General features: G+C 47.2%; 1 protein-coding gene across 1 annotated transcript; it reads right to left on the bottom strand.

Annotated features, from left to right (window-relative positions):
* Positions 1–306: 306 nt before the first annotated feature.
* On the bottom strand, positions 307–16,892 carry DOC2A (double C2 domain alpha). Its single transcript, XM_081884769.1, has 11 exons — positions 16,733–16,892; positions 13,287–13,533; positions 8,231–8,310; positions 6,001–6,075; positions 5,128–5,237; positions 4,881–5,007; positions 3,986–4,045; positions 2,757–2,914; positions 2,309–2,390; positions 2,085–2,181; positions 307–1,783 (listed from the first exon to the last, which is right to left on the bottom strand). The coding sequence occupies exons 2-11, from the start codon at positions 13,516–13,518 to the stop codon at positions 1,644–1,646; spliced, it is 1,161 nt and encodes a 386-aa protein (XP_081740895.1). The 5' UTR covers positions 13,519–13,533; positions 16,733–16,892; the 3' UTR covers positions 307–1,643.
* Positions 16,893–17,263: the final 371 nt, after the last annotated feature.

Here is a 17,263-nt window from a genome sequence, read left to right as displayed (position 1 = left end):
CACCTAATAGTGTCCCCCCATGATAATGTGATTTGCAAGCTGATTAAATGCTATGAACTAGGAAAAGATAGCATGGGAAACTGGACGGAAGCAAAATGAGATTCAACAGAAACAAATGCAGAGTTTTGCATTTAGGCAAAATAATAATGGCCATAATCAAGTGCACAGGTATAGGGTGGAAGCAGCAGTAAAAATGAAGTTGATTTTGAGCTGAACATGAGCCAGTAGTACTGCGTAAGACTCATACAATTTTAGGTGGCCTTAATACAGCCATCATTTCCAAGGCATGAGAAGTAATAGTTCCACTTTATTCTGTGCTAGTTGGACTTCATCCGGGGTACTTTGTCCATTTGTGGATGCTACACTATAAGAATGATATAGACAAGTTGGAATGGGTTCAGAGAAGGGCAGTGAAGGTGGTTAAAGGTATGGAAAACAATCCCTATGAGGAAAGGTTGAAGGAACTGGGTATGTTTAGCCTGGAGAAGAAAGCACCTTTCAAATACCTAAAGGGGTTTTACATAGAAGACTTTATCTGCTGCACCAGAGTGCAGGACTGTCACTGGATGTGATGGGCTTAAGTTACAGGAAGAGCAGGTGTTGGCTGAAGATTAGGAGAAACATTTTCATAGAAATAGCAATTCCACAATGGGGACCCCAGTTGCCCAGAGATGAGGTGCTTTCCCTTCCTGGAAGCCTTTTAAGAAGAGGCCGGGCAGCCCGCTGTTAAGATTGCTCTCTCCCTGGATCGCCTCCAGTGATTTGAGCTTTCTGACAGAAATGGAAGCAAGAATTAACAGCACAGTAATTTCCTGCAACCTTGTTTTTAAAACTGCTTGGGTGGTGGTGGGGTCAGCCTTGTTTGTAACAAGAGAGACTGCAGAGTCTCTTAACAAGGGATAAACAGTTTTGTCAGGCCTCTAAAAATGAGTTAGCAGGAAGAAGTGTGCCAGATGAATGCCGCTATAATCCATGCAGGAAGTTCCAGAGACAATAAACAAGAGTCCCCCCCCCCAGCAGTTCAGGAGTATAAATTCTATTTGGCACTCTGAGGTTAAGTTGAGCAGGGAAAGGAGCTGGTGTGGAAAGCAGAGTGGAATATATTTTGGACCGCTGAAAGAAATTCCATATGGGGAAGTGGGTTTTTAACATGCTTTAAAAAAGAGAAAGAACTCAAAACCGATGCTTCAAGTTTTGTGTGCCAGCAAATATCTTGTCCTTTAAAATCCAAGCTAAGCCTTGGTTTGAAAGTAGTGGGATTTTGGAGCGATGGACAGCTTGGAAAGACAGGTGTTAAGAGAGGAAGAGGACGGATAATTATTTCTGTGACTTTTCATTGATTCAAATTCTTTTTCTACAAGTGTCTTCCTGGGCTCCTCCTGTTCTTCCTGGGCTCCTCCACTCGGCTATGACCACCTCCCACTTCCCAACGCCTTAAAACACACGGAACCAGAAGAGGCGATTCATTCCATTTAAGCCCTTCCCTAGAGCGTAATATAAATGGACACCAACGACAAGTAATTTTCAAAACGTGCAAACATCCTCGTGCAAAGGAGGGGCCCCTGGTGCTGTGCCCCTCCCTTTTTTTTGGCAGGCAGGCAAGTGGGAGGATGCAACTCTATATAGGCAATTGAGGTGGCTTCTCAGGGGCCGAAAGTGGAGGATTCTGGGAGCTCGTTGGTGAGCGTGTGCCAGTGCTCAAGGCGGCAGTCGGGGGTCTGAAGGCATGAGAGCCAGTGCTGTCGGCATTCTCCAGGGGCCCCTAGACCGAGGGTCACCCCACCTGTAAAAGAAAGATAAATTGGTTCTTGATGTTTGCAAATAGCGCCTTCTACCCCGAAGCACAGGGACATCCTGTGAAATAGTGGGCATGCCTCTGTTTGTTTTATACCAGTTTTGGTGTTGTGACTTCTCTAGCAAAGAATTTTGGGAGCTTTAATTTGGCGAGGCATCTGCAAATCTTATCATAGAGACAGCCGCCCACAAGAAATGGCACTTTATAAATCTATGACGTTTGGTTGAGGGTCCCAGAAGGCATATCCACATTTTGTAACCCGGCCACCACCTCCTCTCGCTCTTCTCACCGATGAAGTCGTTAGATTTCCCAATGTCGTAATCCCAAACTGTTATCTCCAGGGATTTCTGACCAAGCTCTGACTGTTCGATCTCGTAGAAAAAGTCCTGTTGGGCACAGAAAAGAGACAGAATTAGAATTATTGAAGCATGTTGGCTCTTCAACTTCTCCTCGCTCTGACTGCCTCCCAAGTCTCAGAACATGCAGTTACTTCACTTGTCCTTCTTTAATCACCTCATTATATTCTGGGTTCAGCGTCTTCTTCTTCACGGTTGTTTTATGCTTTGACTTCTTCTCTACGTCTGGCCTCAGGTACCTGCCAAAACAGCAACGGGGACTGAGCCTGTTTGTCTAGACTATTTGTCATCTTCCTTTCTGTCTCCTTCCCCCGAAAGGCTGCGAGCCACCCTTAAAATTCTGCATGCAAGTGCTAAAAACCACCACCGTACAGCTGCAGAACATTATATTGTACACTCAAAATGCCGGAAATATAGAAGAAAATGCAAAATGATTACATAGACACAGCATTGTAATGAAGTTAATTCCAGGGTCATTAAAAACAATCCCTGAAAGCTTTCCTAAAAATGGGGTTTCCTTTTTCTTTTAGTCTTCTGAATATGCCTGCAGGCTAAGGAAAGGGTAGGCCTCTCTCTTAGGGCCAAGTGTAAGCGCAGTTCCTCACGTTTTTACATAAGGGTCTGAGTATCCACACACATCCATGGCAGCTAAGTGGGCACAGCGAAGAATAGACACCAGCAATCCACGATGCTCGGAGATGTACGTGAGGGCGAGCAGGATACGACCCCTTTCTTCCAGGGCCCAGCCGGCTGGGGGTTCTAGCTATGGAGCAAGGAAAAGGAAAGAGCATGGAGCGCTTTTGTGCAAAATATCCACCCGGCAGCCTCCCAGAAACAAATTTTGGCAGCCTGTCAGGCCCTGGGCATTTTGACACCCCAGGTTAAGGCTTCAGAAGGCCTCTTGGGTCTCTTTCACCCATCCTTGGCAGGCAGCTCTCCCTGGCATTTCCCTGGCACATTGCCTGTTAACATTGAATTAATCCTCTATCCTGTCAGGCCCACTATGCACTTTGCTTGCCCGAAATTTCAGCCGGGCAACTTATTTCTGACTCGACCCTATTTATGTCACAAAATGAATATACCACTTGACTGTAGTGGTAGTAGTAATAATTAATAAACCTCTGAAGTAGTTTGGAAGAAAGATGTGTCTGAGGGTGAGCATGATAGCAGGGTAAAATACTAAAAATAACCAAAGTACATGTTTACCCTCCCCCCCCCCCCCCCGCTTTTTCTCCTCACAACAACCTTGTGAGGTAGCTTAGATTGAGAGGTGTTGACTGGAAGTCTCCATGATAATTTTTTTAAATGGTTGAAATTCGAATTAAAAAACAGGGCCCTCCACTCCTAGTCCAACGTAATCACTTTGCTGCAGTGGACCATACAGCTTTTCTTCACAATATTTGGGGGAAAGAGCCTGCTTGACAGGCTTAAGTTCTGGGCCCTAATTATATAAATAAATTGTATCAAGAGATACATCACGGCGGGGACCAAATGTGGGTCTCCAAGTTTCTGTATCTGGTCTTTGGGACCCTTATCCAGGGTCAAACACCACCCCCGATTTGCATCTTCCTTGGGTGTTTTTGCCTGGCTGGAATAAGTCCTTGAACTCGGATAATGGTTCCTGCTTGGGTTGAGGGTAAAAAGGGCGTGTAAAGTGTGTGTGTTGAAACTGTACAGAGGTAAAATTCACATTTGTTGCTCTGTCCACTTTTAGCTCTGGCATGTAACCCCCTCAAAGGTTGTCTAGAAGAGAATGTGGCCCTCATGTTCCTCACTCTTAAGCTACAGGTTTTATAATGCTAGGAATAGGAAGGGGGTGGGAATACGCTCTCACCTCTCTCAGGTAACAGGAGATGCCACGCAGAGCTGCTGTCATGGAAGAAGGGGATGCCAGCTGTTGAGGGAAGTGAGGATTGAGAAAAAAAAATCTGTTTTCCCTGCTCTTCCAAACAGAAACATGAGCAAAGTTGGAGGAGTCAAGGGACAGAGTGAGTGAGCAAGTGCACAGAGGAGGGAGAGGAAAAACTCCCTTGACATTTGGAAGTACAGACTGGTACACAAGTATGATGACTTGTAGGCATAAGGGATTAACCCAATAAAATCAAAATGCAATATATCCTGTGCATGGTTGGAATCAGTGACAAGATAGAGATGTGTTAATCTACTACACCCATAAAATCTGAATTCTGTGAACAGTATTAACTTGTAGAATGGAACTGCACACTTGCTGGTAAGGTGACGTATTTTGCTTTTGTTGGTCACTGGGGAGCAGCAAGGAGACCCACCCTCACCACTCAAAATCCCGAGTTATATCCCCTCCTTGCCCCTTCTGAGACACCTTCTAGCCCACTGGAGGATCGCAAAAAATCATGTGCATAAAATATGCTACAGGCAGGTTGCTGCCTGCAAGTCTTTTCACCTCCACTCGTCGTGAGTTAGCTGGGCTTTTTACACCACAACTATTCCAACTGCTGGCGAAGAAGAATCACTTGTGAGATGCTGGTGACTGGCAGAAAGCTCTGAGTTTGGCAGAGCAGGGGAGAAACTGGTCCCAGGGAGAGAAGGGCCTGCGAGCTGTTAGTGGGGATTGGTATAGGGGGACAAGGGACTGGGCAGCCAAGCAGCTAGAGGGTGTGCTTGAGGATCCTTATCAATTCATAAAAGAAACCAATAGATCCTGATTCCTGACTCATTTTGAGATATGCAACCCGCTTGTGCCCGACTCTCACTGGTTGTTGTCTTTCCAAGCACAGATTGAAGTGTCTCTTCTGGCCAGGCTGGAGGCGCCTCAGGGGCACCCGGGTCTCTCCAATGAACTCGTTGTGGGTCAGTTTGTCCTCATCGCAGACGGAGATTCTGGGAAGCAGAAAGAGAGAAAAAGGATCCAAGGGTGTGAATGCCAAAGGGAGCATGGGAATGAAAGAGGACCCTGTAGATTGGGATTTTAAGTCAGCGGGGCAGGGTGGGGGGTCTTACCGCAGAGTTTTCCGGGCCATATCCTCAGCTGTTATTCCAATGTAAGTCAGAGCCTCATTCCACACAGGGTTGAGAGTGTTGTGCTGGGTTCGTGTTTTCAGTTTGTTCGCCTGGAGAGGAGAAGGTTTTTTGGGGGGCAGCAGGGAGGCATTGGAATGGAAGAGCAGAATATTCTAGTAAGACCAGAGGCTAGAAGCAGGAGAATGGTGGCATGGAATTATCAATGTCTTTCTATTTATTCTCTCCTGATAATTACTGATAGCCCCTTTTCCAAACTGTGCTTTATTGAATGTCTTTAAAAGAGTCTGCAATAGAATAGTCTGGTTTCCCATATTTGCCTGATGTGGCCTAGTCTACTGAGGTGCATGGCTCTGGCTTGCTCCATCTCTTTCTCCCTGGATGTTGGAGTGAGTGGCCGGCTGCATGAGCTACTCTGCTTAGCTACAAAGAAATGGGGGAACTGTCCTTCAACCTATTTGTCACTGCTCAGTGTTGACCTGGGAGCAGAACCTACCGGAGGTATAGATGCATGGGTTAAGTGAACTCTGGGAATTGTAGCTCGGGGGGGGGGGAACAGGGGTCACCTAACAACGCTCGGTACCTTTAACTACAGTTCTCAGGATTCTTTGGAGGAAGTGAAGTCTGTATAAAATGGTATGATACTGCTTTAAATGTTTGGCACTGATGGGGCTTGAGAAACACTTCCCTTCCTCCTGTTCTATAGGGACACAATATCTCCAGCTTGGTTAAACACCTCATCTTTTCTCTGCATGGCTTGTTGGTGGTGGTAGCTGTTCATGTGTATATTGGATAGTGCTAGGCTCAGGAACTGTGAGACAGTGAAAGTGGGGGCGAATCTGAAGCCATGTTTACCTTGCAGGCTCCGGGAAGAAGGTGCAGTTTGACATAGGGGTCAGCCAGGCCATTGAAATCCATCGGTTTCAGACCCTGAGAATAAGAAGACAGTGATCAGCTCCCCTTTAAACAAAATATTGTCCTTATGCATTTCATTAACATATCAAGAGAATGCTTCATGCTTTTTTCTCGGACACGCAGTCCTTCGACTGTTGCACACATGACCACACGCCTACACAGAAGCAGGAAGAAGTGTGACAGTTGTCTTGACCTTATGCACAGTGTTTCTACTGCATATCTTGACTTGCAGTGTAAATGTTTTGAATGTCATGGCTAACACCCCACTTTTCCATGGACAGACCTCTGAGGTCGTTAACATAACGAAGAAATAGAAACAACCAAAGCAACAGCAAAGCAAACCTGCAACAGATAGATGGAGTTTTTTTAAAAAAAATGCTGATGGCTCAAGCTGAAGCAAAATCAGTAATGCAAAGGATTATTCCCTTCCATACAAATGCTTAAGAAGCCAGGTCTCTGCTGCTTGACTAAAAGCAAGCAATGAGGTGGTCTTATGGGCTGGCCAAAACTTAGCTTTGCCTGGTGTTCCTTCTCTTCCACTGTATTTCAGATGCCAGGGTAAGGGACAGAGATCAGGGTTTCAGCTGCTGAGCCACATGTCCAAGCAGGAGGGGAGGAGGGAGTCCCAACTGCAGGTTCAGCAGAGAAGGGGCTATCTGTGCCCTCACCCCAATGCTGAAGGACCAACTCCTATCATCCCTGATGACTAGCCATGTTGGCTGGGTGTGATGGGAGCTGAACAACAACATCTGGTAGGCCACTGTTTCCCCATCCCTGATTTAGGGACTTAAAGGTTAAGACTTGCACTCTAAATCAGGTCTGCAAATGAATAGGGAGCCAGTGATATGGATATAGCACTGGTATAATAATATTATGCTCTGGGCACCTCAACCTAGATCAGGCATAGGCAAAGCCGGCCCTCCAGTTGTTTTGGGACTACAACTCCCATCATCCCCGACCACTGGTCCTGTTAACTAGGGATGATAGGAGTTGTAGTCCCAAAACATCTGGAGGGCCGAGTTTGCCTATGCCTGCCCTAGATAATAAGCTAGTTGCTGCCTTCTGAGCCAATGGAAGTTTTTAGACACTCTTCAAAAGCAGCCCTGTGTAGTAGTTATTCTATGTATGAAGCCAGAATTAGAGTGAGGTTGTTTATGGGGCATAAGAAACATAGGAGAACTCTGGGGAGAGCCTCAGTGAGCTTTGCAGAATCTGTGGGACGAGACAAGTGTTCGGGCAGAGAGGCCTTCTTGAATAATCCTCATAAAAGTGTCGGCTTGCCTTTGTTGAAGGGAACACAGACTCAACGCCACTCGTGGCTAAAATAAATTATTCTGAGTCTTGGAATGCTTCGTGCTGTGATTTCTTAAACACTGTTCAGAGCTGCTGCTAAAGCATCAAGCTAAATTGGTTTCGTTGAAGGATTGCCACAGGGAAAATGGCACTTCCAGTTATATAGAAGGCAGGAAAAACAAAAAACACATCATGTTAACACACCCAGAATAGTTTGGGAGGAAGCCCCTGCAACGTGGGGGAGCAAAGAGAGAAGAAAATGGTATGTGGATTAATGGTCATCAGTTGTGGGGGGGAATGGGAGCCTGAGGTGTGGTGCTGGGGCTTTGGGTAATGAAGATGGAGGGCAAGCGTTACTTTTGCTGTGGTTCTGAACTGCCGCATTGTTTCCCTTGCTTTCCCCATCCCTTCTCTGTTGCCACGGCAACCCCAGATGCCTGCGGATACCCGGTTGCCTGGCGCGTCGCCGAGGTGCTTGAAGATGCTGCAAGCCCACCAGCTGGCAGGGGAGAGGGGGCTTGTGTTTGTTGGCATGTATGTGAGGGTAGGGGTTGTGCAAACAGAGCCGGCTGAAGTCCGCGGGGGGTTTGTGTGAGAGAGGTGGGCCTTTGAGTGAACCTCTCTGCTCTCCAGAGGCTTGGAGGAGAAGGAACGGGTTGAGATGCAGGCGAGAGAAAGGAAACAGACTGAAAATGAGCAGCGCTGGCTCCCTAATGAGATTTCCCCTCCTTGTGTGGCCTCTCTTATTAAATCATGTCCCTCTGTTGTGAAAACGAGACACAGAATGCAGAAAGCCTGCGGGTCGGAATAAAAAAGCATCATCCATTTGCAGGAGAGCCGTTGTTTCTGGGGCACTTTGCCAGATTGCCATCATTACCTTGGCCCGTAGGATGGTGCAGTCAAGGGTGCAGTTTTCGGGATCATAGAGAATGTCAAATTCAAGAGTCCCAAGCGATGCTGGTAAAGGAATCGGGTGCCAAACAGAATGAAGAAAAGGAATCAGTCAGTCGCATCTGAATTTTCTTTTTCCTCTCTCTTCCTTGTAATCATACAATCTGCCTGCATATTGAGCTCCCTCCCTCTGCCTATATTACCTGTCTACCTTTCTGCACTGCTCACCACTATAGGTTTGCGTAGAAGTCATCTGTCAGCCAGCTGGCATTATAGATGCAGCTATTTTCTCTGAGATCGAAAAAATAATAATCAAAACCCCACCTCTCCCAGATAACCCAGGCACTAATAAAACTGGGATGTTATGCTGCGACCTGCATAAATCATGCCAGTTAGGCCAATTTACCTAAGTATGCATAATTTATTTTGCTTCTGCTCAGGGGAGGGGAGAATCAAAGGGGCTGAGCGGTGCATCAGAGCCCTATATCCTGAGTACAGTAAACCCTGCTGAACTCCCTTCCCATTGGTATACTTTATCAGACATAACCCATACAGTTCTGATTCCGTCTTTACAACCACCAAGTCTAGGAAAAGTGTGTGCGTGTGTGTGCACGCATGTTCTTTTTTTTTACAGCAATGGAAGGTTCTTAGCATTTACGTATTTATTTAATAAAATTTATATAGTAGTTGTATGAAAAAACAACAACAACCCTCAAAGCAGTCTACAAAAAGATAAAACAATAAAATGGAGAAAAATTCACAGCCCTGCTTTAAAACATACAAAAGTTAAAATACTGAAACAGATTAAAATAACCTCAGCTCTCTAAGCGTCTGGGTAGGCTCGTATAAGCAAAAATGTTTTTAGCAGGTGCCGAAAAGTATACAGTGAAGGCACTTGCTTGATCTCAATAGATGGGGAGTTCCAAAGTGCATTAAACAATCAAATTCTTACCCCTGCTGAATGGGTATTCTGTGGCACCTGTAGCAGTGCCAATTCCACCAACTGAAGTGGCTGAGTGGGAATATGTGGGGTAAGGGGATCTCATAGGTAAAGCAAGTTGTTAAGGCCTTTGTATACTAATAATAACACCTTGAACCTGGCCTGGTATCAAATCAGCAACCAGGGCAGATCTCTGAGCACAGAGTTGGACCTTGCTGGGAGTCGCGTGATCACACCCTTCGAACCTGCATGGCCTACCTTCTGATCTCAGGTGAATAGGGAGCAGCTGTAGTACTCAAGGTTCTGTGCTCTGCACATGCTCAAAGGCATTGTTACCACTCCATATAATTTAGGGTAGAAACCTGGTGTGACAAAAAAGTAGGCTTCTACCTACTCCATGCATCTTGCTTACATTATTGGTCTTTAGCTGCAGATCCCTTTCGCACACAGTTTTCCACCCGCAAAGTCGAAATGAGGACCATGCTTGTGTCTGCATCTCCAGCCGCTGTATACCTCTGTTCTGGGTACACAGAACAGCCTACATGCGTGCAAGTCATACATGCACAGGTGTTCCCCGCACAGTCTGAGAGAAGCAGGCTGCATGGACAGAGAGCCTGTGGTGTGCAAGTGGTACACTTGTAGCTCTGTGCACAAAGAGCTGGGGAACAGGGAGAGTGGTGCAATCCTGCTGCTCCTCCACTTAAGGCAGCCAGGCTGCATGGTTGGAAGACTGTGTGAAATGAGCTTATGTGTCAGTCCACCTACAGATTTGTCCCTGCTTCTTTCCATCTGGGTGCATCTTTACATGCACTGGTTCATAAATTGCTTTCTGTGTATCCAAATCCATCCATCCTCTGGCGTGGACATTTTAGCTTTCTGCCCTTCTGTCTCTTCCCATCCATCCATCCATCCATCCATCCATCCATCCATCCATCCATCCATCCCTCTTTCCCTCTGCCTTGATCTATCCATCTTCCTTTCTGTCTTCCTCCACTCTGGCTCTCCCTTACCACCACCACCCCATTCCATTCATCCTTCCACCCCTCCGCCTTTCCTTCCCTCCCTCCTTTCTGGTGTGTGTAACTACCCATGCAACTCTACGAGCTTGCTTGCGTGCAAGTGTGTTATGTGCACATGCGTAGACGAGAATACGAAACCGTCTCTCTCTTAAAGGCAAGCTGTTGTGTCAGTGAGGGTGTCAGTTTGTGTGGGTTTGTTTTCGTTAGGGAAGGTGGCTAAGCGAGCCATTTGTTATGTGCGAGCTTGTCCCCAGAAGTGTGTGACTGTGTTCCTTCATGCATCTCTGTGTGCGTCTCTTGTGAATCGGCACCATATGGGAGCAAAAAGCTTCTGCTCTCTGCACCAGAGTGCTTCTCGATGACTGCTGGGGCTGTGGTGTGTACAACGTGGTTTGCCTGTCATGCTAAGCCAAGTCACGGCTTAGTGCAAACGGACAACTGTGCTGCTGCCGACTGAGAGAGGAGATTGCAGCTGCTTGGCTCCGCCCAGCTCTTTCTGCTATTCTGCTGCACCAAACTAAGCTTTGGTTTCGCTCGGATCCTGTCCCAACCTGGGCTCGTGGTGTAGATCTCTTCTGACTCAGCAGAGTTGGAACCAAGGTTTGCCCCATGGTTTATGGCCCACGACTCACAGCTTTAACACTGCAATGGATCTTGCTCCCCCATCAAGACTTCTAGGGACTGGATGCACACAAAATGTTCTTACAGAGACGCGGAAGGCTCTCCAACCGTTAATTCCTATGGCAACACATCACCTGTGCCTGTTACTTAAACAAAGCCAAATCTGTCTGGCAGGTTTAACCACTAAGTCATGGGCTGGGGAATCTCAGGTGTAGGTGCATGGGGGGGGGGGAGTTATTGGTTTGTTTGGTTGTTTGTTCTTGCTTTTTATTATGTCTTGTGTTTTTACTTTGTTTTTTTATGTTGCGAACCTCCCTGAAATCTACGGATGAAGGACAGCACACAAATTCAGTAAATAAACAAATGGCTGTCCTTCAGGCTGTGCTGTCTGGCCCTTAGGACACTTCCCAGGCTAAGCCCCGTCTTCCCAGACCACACCTTCCCCACTCCATCCTGCTTTTGCCTGGCTGGAATGTATCCTTGAACTGAGGAGCCAGGATGGAGAGATATATGTGTTTTGTGTGATGTGGCTGGAACAGCCAAACTGTTGCCCCATCTAGCCACTGGCACACAGCCCCTGGTAGGCTGCTTACAGGCGAATGTGGCCTTCAGGCTGAAGAAAGATTGCCAGTCCTTGACTTGAGCATTACTTCTGTTGTCCAGATCCCAACCTTACCGCCATAGGATCTTGGCGATGGATGGGGACTCCTAGTCCTATAATGATATGAAGGCAAATATTTGGAAGTTTTGCCTGTGTGGGAACTGAGAAAAGTTGTTTGTGATAAATAGTTGTGGGGAGGTGTACGTATGAGAGAGAGAGAGAGAGAGAGAGAGAGAGAGAGAGAGAGAGAGAGAGAGAACACAAACCTGTGTGTGAAGAAGAGCACAGGTGTGTACCTATGTGAGTGTACCAAGAGTGTACCTATGTAAGCACTGAAGTATCTCAAACCCTGGCCTGAATCTCAGCACATTGACTGAAGTAAGTCATGTTGGCCTCAGTCATTTTTCCGACTTCCAAAGGAGTCTTCTTAAGTTGGCAGCCTTGGTGCACAACTTGTATTATTAAGACAGGAGATATGCAGCACCATCCTATCCCTGCTTCTTCAGAGGTAAAAAGTAAAGGTAAATGACCTCTGGACGGTTAAGTCCAGTCAAAGGCGACTATGGGGTGCGGCGCTCATCTCGCTTTCAGGCTGAGGGAGCCGGCGTTTGTCCACAGACAGCTTTCCAGGTCATGTGGCCAGCATGACTAAACCACTTCTGGTGCAACGGGACACTGTGACAGAAGCCAGAGTGCATGGAAACGCCGTTTACCTTCCTTCCGCAGTGGTACCTATTTATCTACTTGCACTGGCATGCTTTCGAACTGCTAGGTTGGCAGGAGCTGGGACAGAGCAATGGGAGCTTACTCCGTTGCAGGGATTCAAACTGCCAACCTTCTGATCAGCAAGCACAAGAGGCTCAGTGGTTTAGACCACAGCGCCACCTGCATCCCTATCTTCAGAGGTAAGTCCAGAAGTAAGGTCAGTGGGGCTTCCTTTTGCAGGTCAGTGTGTCAGGAATGCCTTGATGCGTGTATACAAGAACGCAGAGAGGGAGAATGAGGGTCTGCATGCAAGGCTGTGAGTGAGAGTGCAAGGGAGAACTTTCCCACCAGGTGATGTGATTCCTGAGTCATTGTGTGGTGAAAACAGGGCTGGTCACAAGAGCCCTCTCAATATATTAACTCTACATGTAAAGGAGGTTCTAGGGGGCACCCCTTCTGAGTGGGAATTCTTGTGCAAAATTTAGGCAAGCGTGTGTTTGTGATATGGGAGGGCTGGGAGGTATAGATCATCTGAAAGGCTTGGTGTTTCTGAGAACCGCTGCATGAAATGCATTGTGACAAAATGCAAGATTTACGTTCTCAGATGCAGGTAAGAGATAGTGTCTAAGGAAGTACCATAAGTGTCTGGGAGAGAAAATATAGGTATAAAAAAGTGGCTGGCAGGACTCTTGTAGTGAAGCCCTGGGTGACAGTATGTGAAAAAATTATGGACATTTATATGTATGAAAATGTCTCGAATTTGTGCCAGTTTTGGTTTGAGACTCTTCTGTACGTATGCACATAAGACAGAGCTACTAGCTGCACATTCACTCAACATTTAAAGCACATGGCTTTCCCCCAAAGAATCCTGGGTAAATGTGCTTTCAGTGAAATTAGGCAGGTGGTGTGTATGCAGCCACTCTCTTGTTCATGTGTGTGGCTGTAAAAATGTGCAAAGGCAAGCGAGCTGGTGCGTAAGATGACAGCCAGTGTGAGTGAGTGAGAGAGAGTCTGCATGTGTGAACATGCATGCATCAGATATGTGGTTCAGGCCGCCTATACCCCTCTCCACCCCCATGGAATGAATAGATGGTTTGATTCAGAACACCTGGGTCCTCTCCCCTTCAAAGGCATGGAAGAGAGGGCTCATACTCACTGCTGTCATCAGAATCGTCTCCATCCGCCGAGTCTCCTTCCCCGGTTCCAGGGGGCATGGCCGCAGCCCCTTGACCCCTCATTCTGTCTCGTGTCGCCAACACTCCTTCCAGCCCAGGATGTGGGAAATAGGCAGAGATTTGGGCAATGGGCCGGATTGGCCCTGGGGACACATCAATGGCCATATGTTCCCGGATAGGGACTGGAGCACGTTCTCCACGTCGGACGGTCATTGGAGGTGCAGTCAGCTGTGGAGGATGGAAATAGATGTTTATTTTGATTCATTATTCCACCGTGAGCACCAGATGTAGGCTGATGTGGAACACAATTCTATGTCTAATTACTCAGAAGTATGGTAAGTTTCATGGGGCCGTCGCTCTCAGGTAAGTGTGCCCAGGTTTGTGCAGCGGTTGAAGGATGCGCACACACCATGTATTTAAAGCACATTACTTCCCCCACAGAATCCTGGGAACTGTGGTTCACCCACCACAGAACTACAATTCCCAGCACCCTTAGCAAACTCCTAGCAGGTAGTAGTCAGGGGCATAGTGCCTCTTCTGACTATTGTGGTTCCATTTAGCCCACCTTGGGACGCGGGTGGTACTGTGGGTTAAACCACAGAGCCTAGGACTTGCCAATCAGAACGTTGGTGGTTTGAATCCCCGCAATGGGGTGAGCTCCCTGCTCCTGCCAACCTAGCAGTTCAAAAGCACGTCAAAGTACAAGTAGATAAATAGGTACCACTCCGGCAGGAAGGTAAACAGCATTTCTGTGCGCTGCTCTGGTTTGCCAGAAGCGGCTTAGTCATGCTGGCCACATGACCTCGAAGCTGTACGCTGGCTCCCTCGGCCAATAAAGCGAGATGAGCGCCGCAACCCCAGAGTCAGTCACGACTGGACCTAATGGTCAGGGGTCCCTTTATCTTTTCAGCCCACCTTGACTGACAGCCATCAATGAGTGGGACATACAGCAAAGTGTTCCAGTGAACCTTCACCTAGCAAGAGTACTCCTGCGTAGAGTGCTAGCCAGCCATGCCTCCCACCAGGGCACTCCAGTCCACCCTCTGATTTTCTCAACCTGGGAAGGTAGCCCATCTAGAGGAAGAAAAGCTCCGATCCCAAACCTCTGCTGCTTTGCAGGATGTCTTCAGGAGACAAAAAGGCTAGGGAGTAAACCCTACACAAATCCAGAGAGGAATCCCTAAGACAGTTGGGTGCTGCCTTGTACATCTTCCGGCATCTCCTGCAGCCAAGCTGGTGCCAAACCTATTGCCCTGCTTTCCTTTGGACCACAGCAGTGAGGCCAAAAGAGGGATCTGGCCGTCTGGGGCAGCCCAGGACCTCCATATGCCCTGCTCTGGCTTGTTTCCTGGGAGGTCACTTTGGTGCTGCTAGTGCAATGGTTTGAAGGCACACTCGAGACAGAAGGATGCCAGCAGCAACAATTCCATGGTTACTGAGCATGCTCAGCCCTTAATGGATTGTTTTAAGCCCTCCCCACCCTCCCTCCAGGGATTTATTTATTTTTACAAAAGTTTTTTTGTGGGGGGGTACTTCTGCAAGCATGTGAAAATCCCCCCTCTATCCTCAGTGGCTCCAAGTTAACTATTAGAGGGAACAATCAACACCCCCCATGAAATTTTCTCATCCCCCTTTAAAGCGGTCTAAGCCCCAGACCACAACCACTATATCCTGTGACAACAAATGCCATAAACCAATTACACATCGTGTTAAGAAATGTTTCCTGTACCCTGATCTTTTCCACATCAATTTTACTGGATAATCCCAAATTCACGTGTTATGAGGGAGAGAGAATTTTTTTCTGTCCACACCAAGTGTAAATTTATGCTCTTTGACTGTGACCCTTCCCCAGTCATCGTTTTCCTAAGAGAGAGCCCTTAAAGGTGTTGGCCTTTTCTAACCAGGCAGGCTGATTTTTGATTCCTTACAGCTGGTTCCTGAGTCCAATGTTTGTTTAGAGAGCCACACATTTCGCCTTCCTTCACACGTTATGGGTGTAAACTGAGCACCACAAAGACCTGTGCTGGTTCCCATTTTCTATATGCTTCCCATTCTCTAAAGAAGGGAAAGTTTCCCAGTAAAACCGAATGTTTTGGCTTAATGGTGGAATTTTCTCTCTCTTTTGCTGGAAAATACCAAGGAAGAACTTTCAGCTGCATCTGTTCACATTATGCAGGAAATCTGCTCTCTCCTGTCCATCTTTTTAAAAATGAGTTCCTTTATCAAAAGTCAAAAGTTACAGAGTGAGGAGCAACGGGCAAAACTGGTGGCTCTCCCCCCCCCCCCTCTGAAGCATCAGAACTGAGCTCTTCAGAGGTCCATCCATGCACTGAGGCTGCAATCCTGCACATACTTACCTGGGAGTAAGTCTCACTGAACTCAGTGGGGCTTACTCCTGAGTAGGCAATATAGGCTCGCATGGCGAGTGACTTCTGTTTTTTGTTTGTTTTTATGAAACCCCACAGTGTGTTAGAAGTGACATTAAATGAAGCATTGACAAATCGATGTCATGTTGTAATGGAACGTAGATGGGCCAAGCAGCAAGATTTACAACTCCGTAGACACGCAGGCAAAAGCTGTAGAATTCATTTACTGTGCTGGGTTGTGTGTGTGTGTGTGTGTGTGTGTGTGGTAGTGAGCCGATTCTAATTGAATAAGGAAATTGCATCGCCAGAAGCATAATGGCATTTTGATATGACAGTTTCTTTAGAGACCGGCGTTCCTGCGAGGGTTATTTTTAATTAATTGGTATTGGATTATTAACCGATATTAATAGAATGAGTTTGCTAAATTGAGTTGTCTTTTTATTATTATTTCTTTTATGTCTGTGGATTTTTTTCTCTCTTCACTCGTCAATTCTCAATCAGTTTCACCTACTCTCAGAATTGCCCTCTGATCTTCCTGCCCAGGATCTGCCCCACACATATGTAAATCAATGCAAATAACCTGTAATTACCTAACATCTTGCTCTCCCCCCTGACTTATTCCCTTCTCCCACACCGTCCACCCCACTTCTAAGCAATTTACCCCTTCATTTCTCCCCCCCCCCCCATACTTTCCAAATACATTCTTAATTCCCCACCGGACTCCAAGAGAGATGCCTGAATCGCCCTTTCCCTGTGATTCCATCTTGCACCAGCCCCACACCCAAAAAAACTGCCCCTAGGAGCTGCCTTTTCTACCCCCCACCAACCTCCCACCAAATTGCACTAGCCCCCCCATGCACAAAAAGACCTCGCAAGCAACTCTTCCAACTCCCCCACTTCTTCAGAAACTCCTCCAGAACCTGAAACCCCACATCCCACCCCCTTTCCCCCCAACTTGCCCCCCACAACTGTCTTCCCACCTTCCCCCAAAGTAGTGCCTGCACCTTATCCTCACACCCACGGGACCCCAACCTCCCCCCCACCCTCTGCCCCCATCCTACCTGGGTGCTGCTCCTGTCAACAGGTAACGGTGGGGAGGGGGATAGCGCAGCGAATGAGAGGCGGTCGATTGGGGGATCCCACAGACTTAGAGAGAGAGGGAGAGAGAGGGAGGGAGGGAGAGAGAGGGAGGGAGGGAGAGAGAGAGCTCAAGGGAAGAGGGGGGGTTGCAGGCAGGGAGGTGGAGACAATGGAGAACCGGGGAAGGGAGGTGCAGGGTGCAGAGATCTGATATGCAATACATATATTAGATCCGATAGACGATGAAGGATGGACTTGATCTGTTTGGGCTGAACGCCTGTGTCTAGCAAGAGAAAACTGGTTGCACAGTCTGTGCATCTATTTACACCCAGAGAGAGTGATCTGGCGTCTGATAATCAGATCTAAAGATTGGGGCTTGATAACATAGGAATAGGGGGTGATACAAGCATTTCTGATCTGCAATATCTAAGTAGAAAGTTGGATAGAATATACATCTCCCTCTAAGTGTGTACATAGTGAATAGGAGGAAGGAAAGATAGCAGGTTGAAGAA

The sequence above is a fragment of the Podarcis melisellensis genome (assembly GCF_964234715.1).
Source record: "Podarcis melisellensis genome assembly, chromosome: 13".
Lineage (NCBI taxonomy): Eukaryota > Metazoa > Chordata > Lepidosauria > Squamata > Lacertidae > Podarcis > Podarcis melisellensis.
The sequence above is the reverse complement of the archived record's forward strand: the minus strand, read 5'-3'. Positions and strand labels throughout refer to the sequence as shown.

Bases quoted from the DNA above. Each gene is read 5' to 3' on its own strand.
- DOC2A (XM_081884769.1), bottom strand. From the start codon at position 13,518: ATGACCGTCCGACGTGGAGAACGTGCTCCAGTCCCTATCCGGGAACAT. The intron at 5,238-6,000 runs GTAAACATGGCT...TCTCCTCTCCAG, and splicing joins TTCTTCCCGGAGCCTGCAAG to GCGAACAAACTGAAAACACG. The intron at 2,391-2,756 runs GTGAGGAACTGC...CTGTTTTGGCAG, and splicing joins TCAGACCCTTATGTAAAAAC to GTACCTGAGGCCAGACGTAG.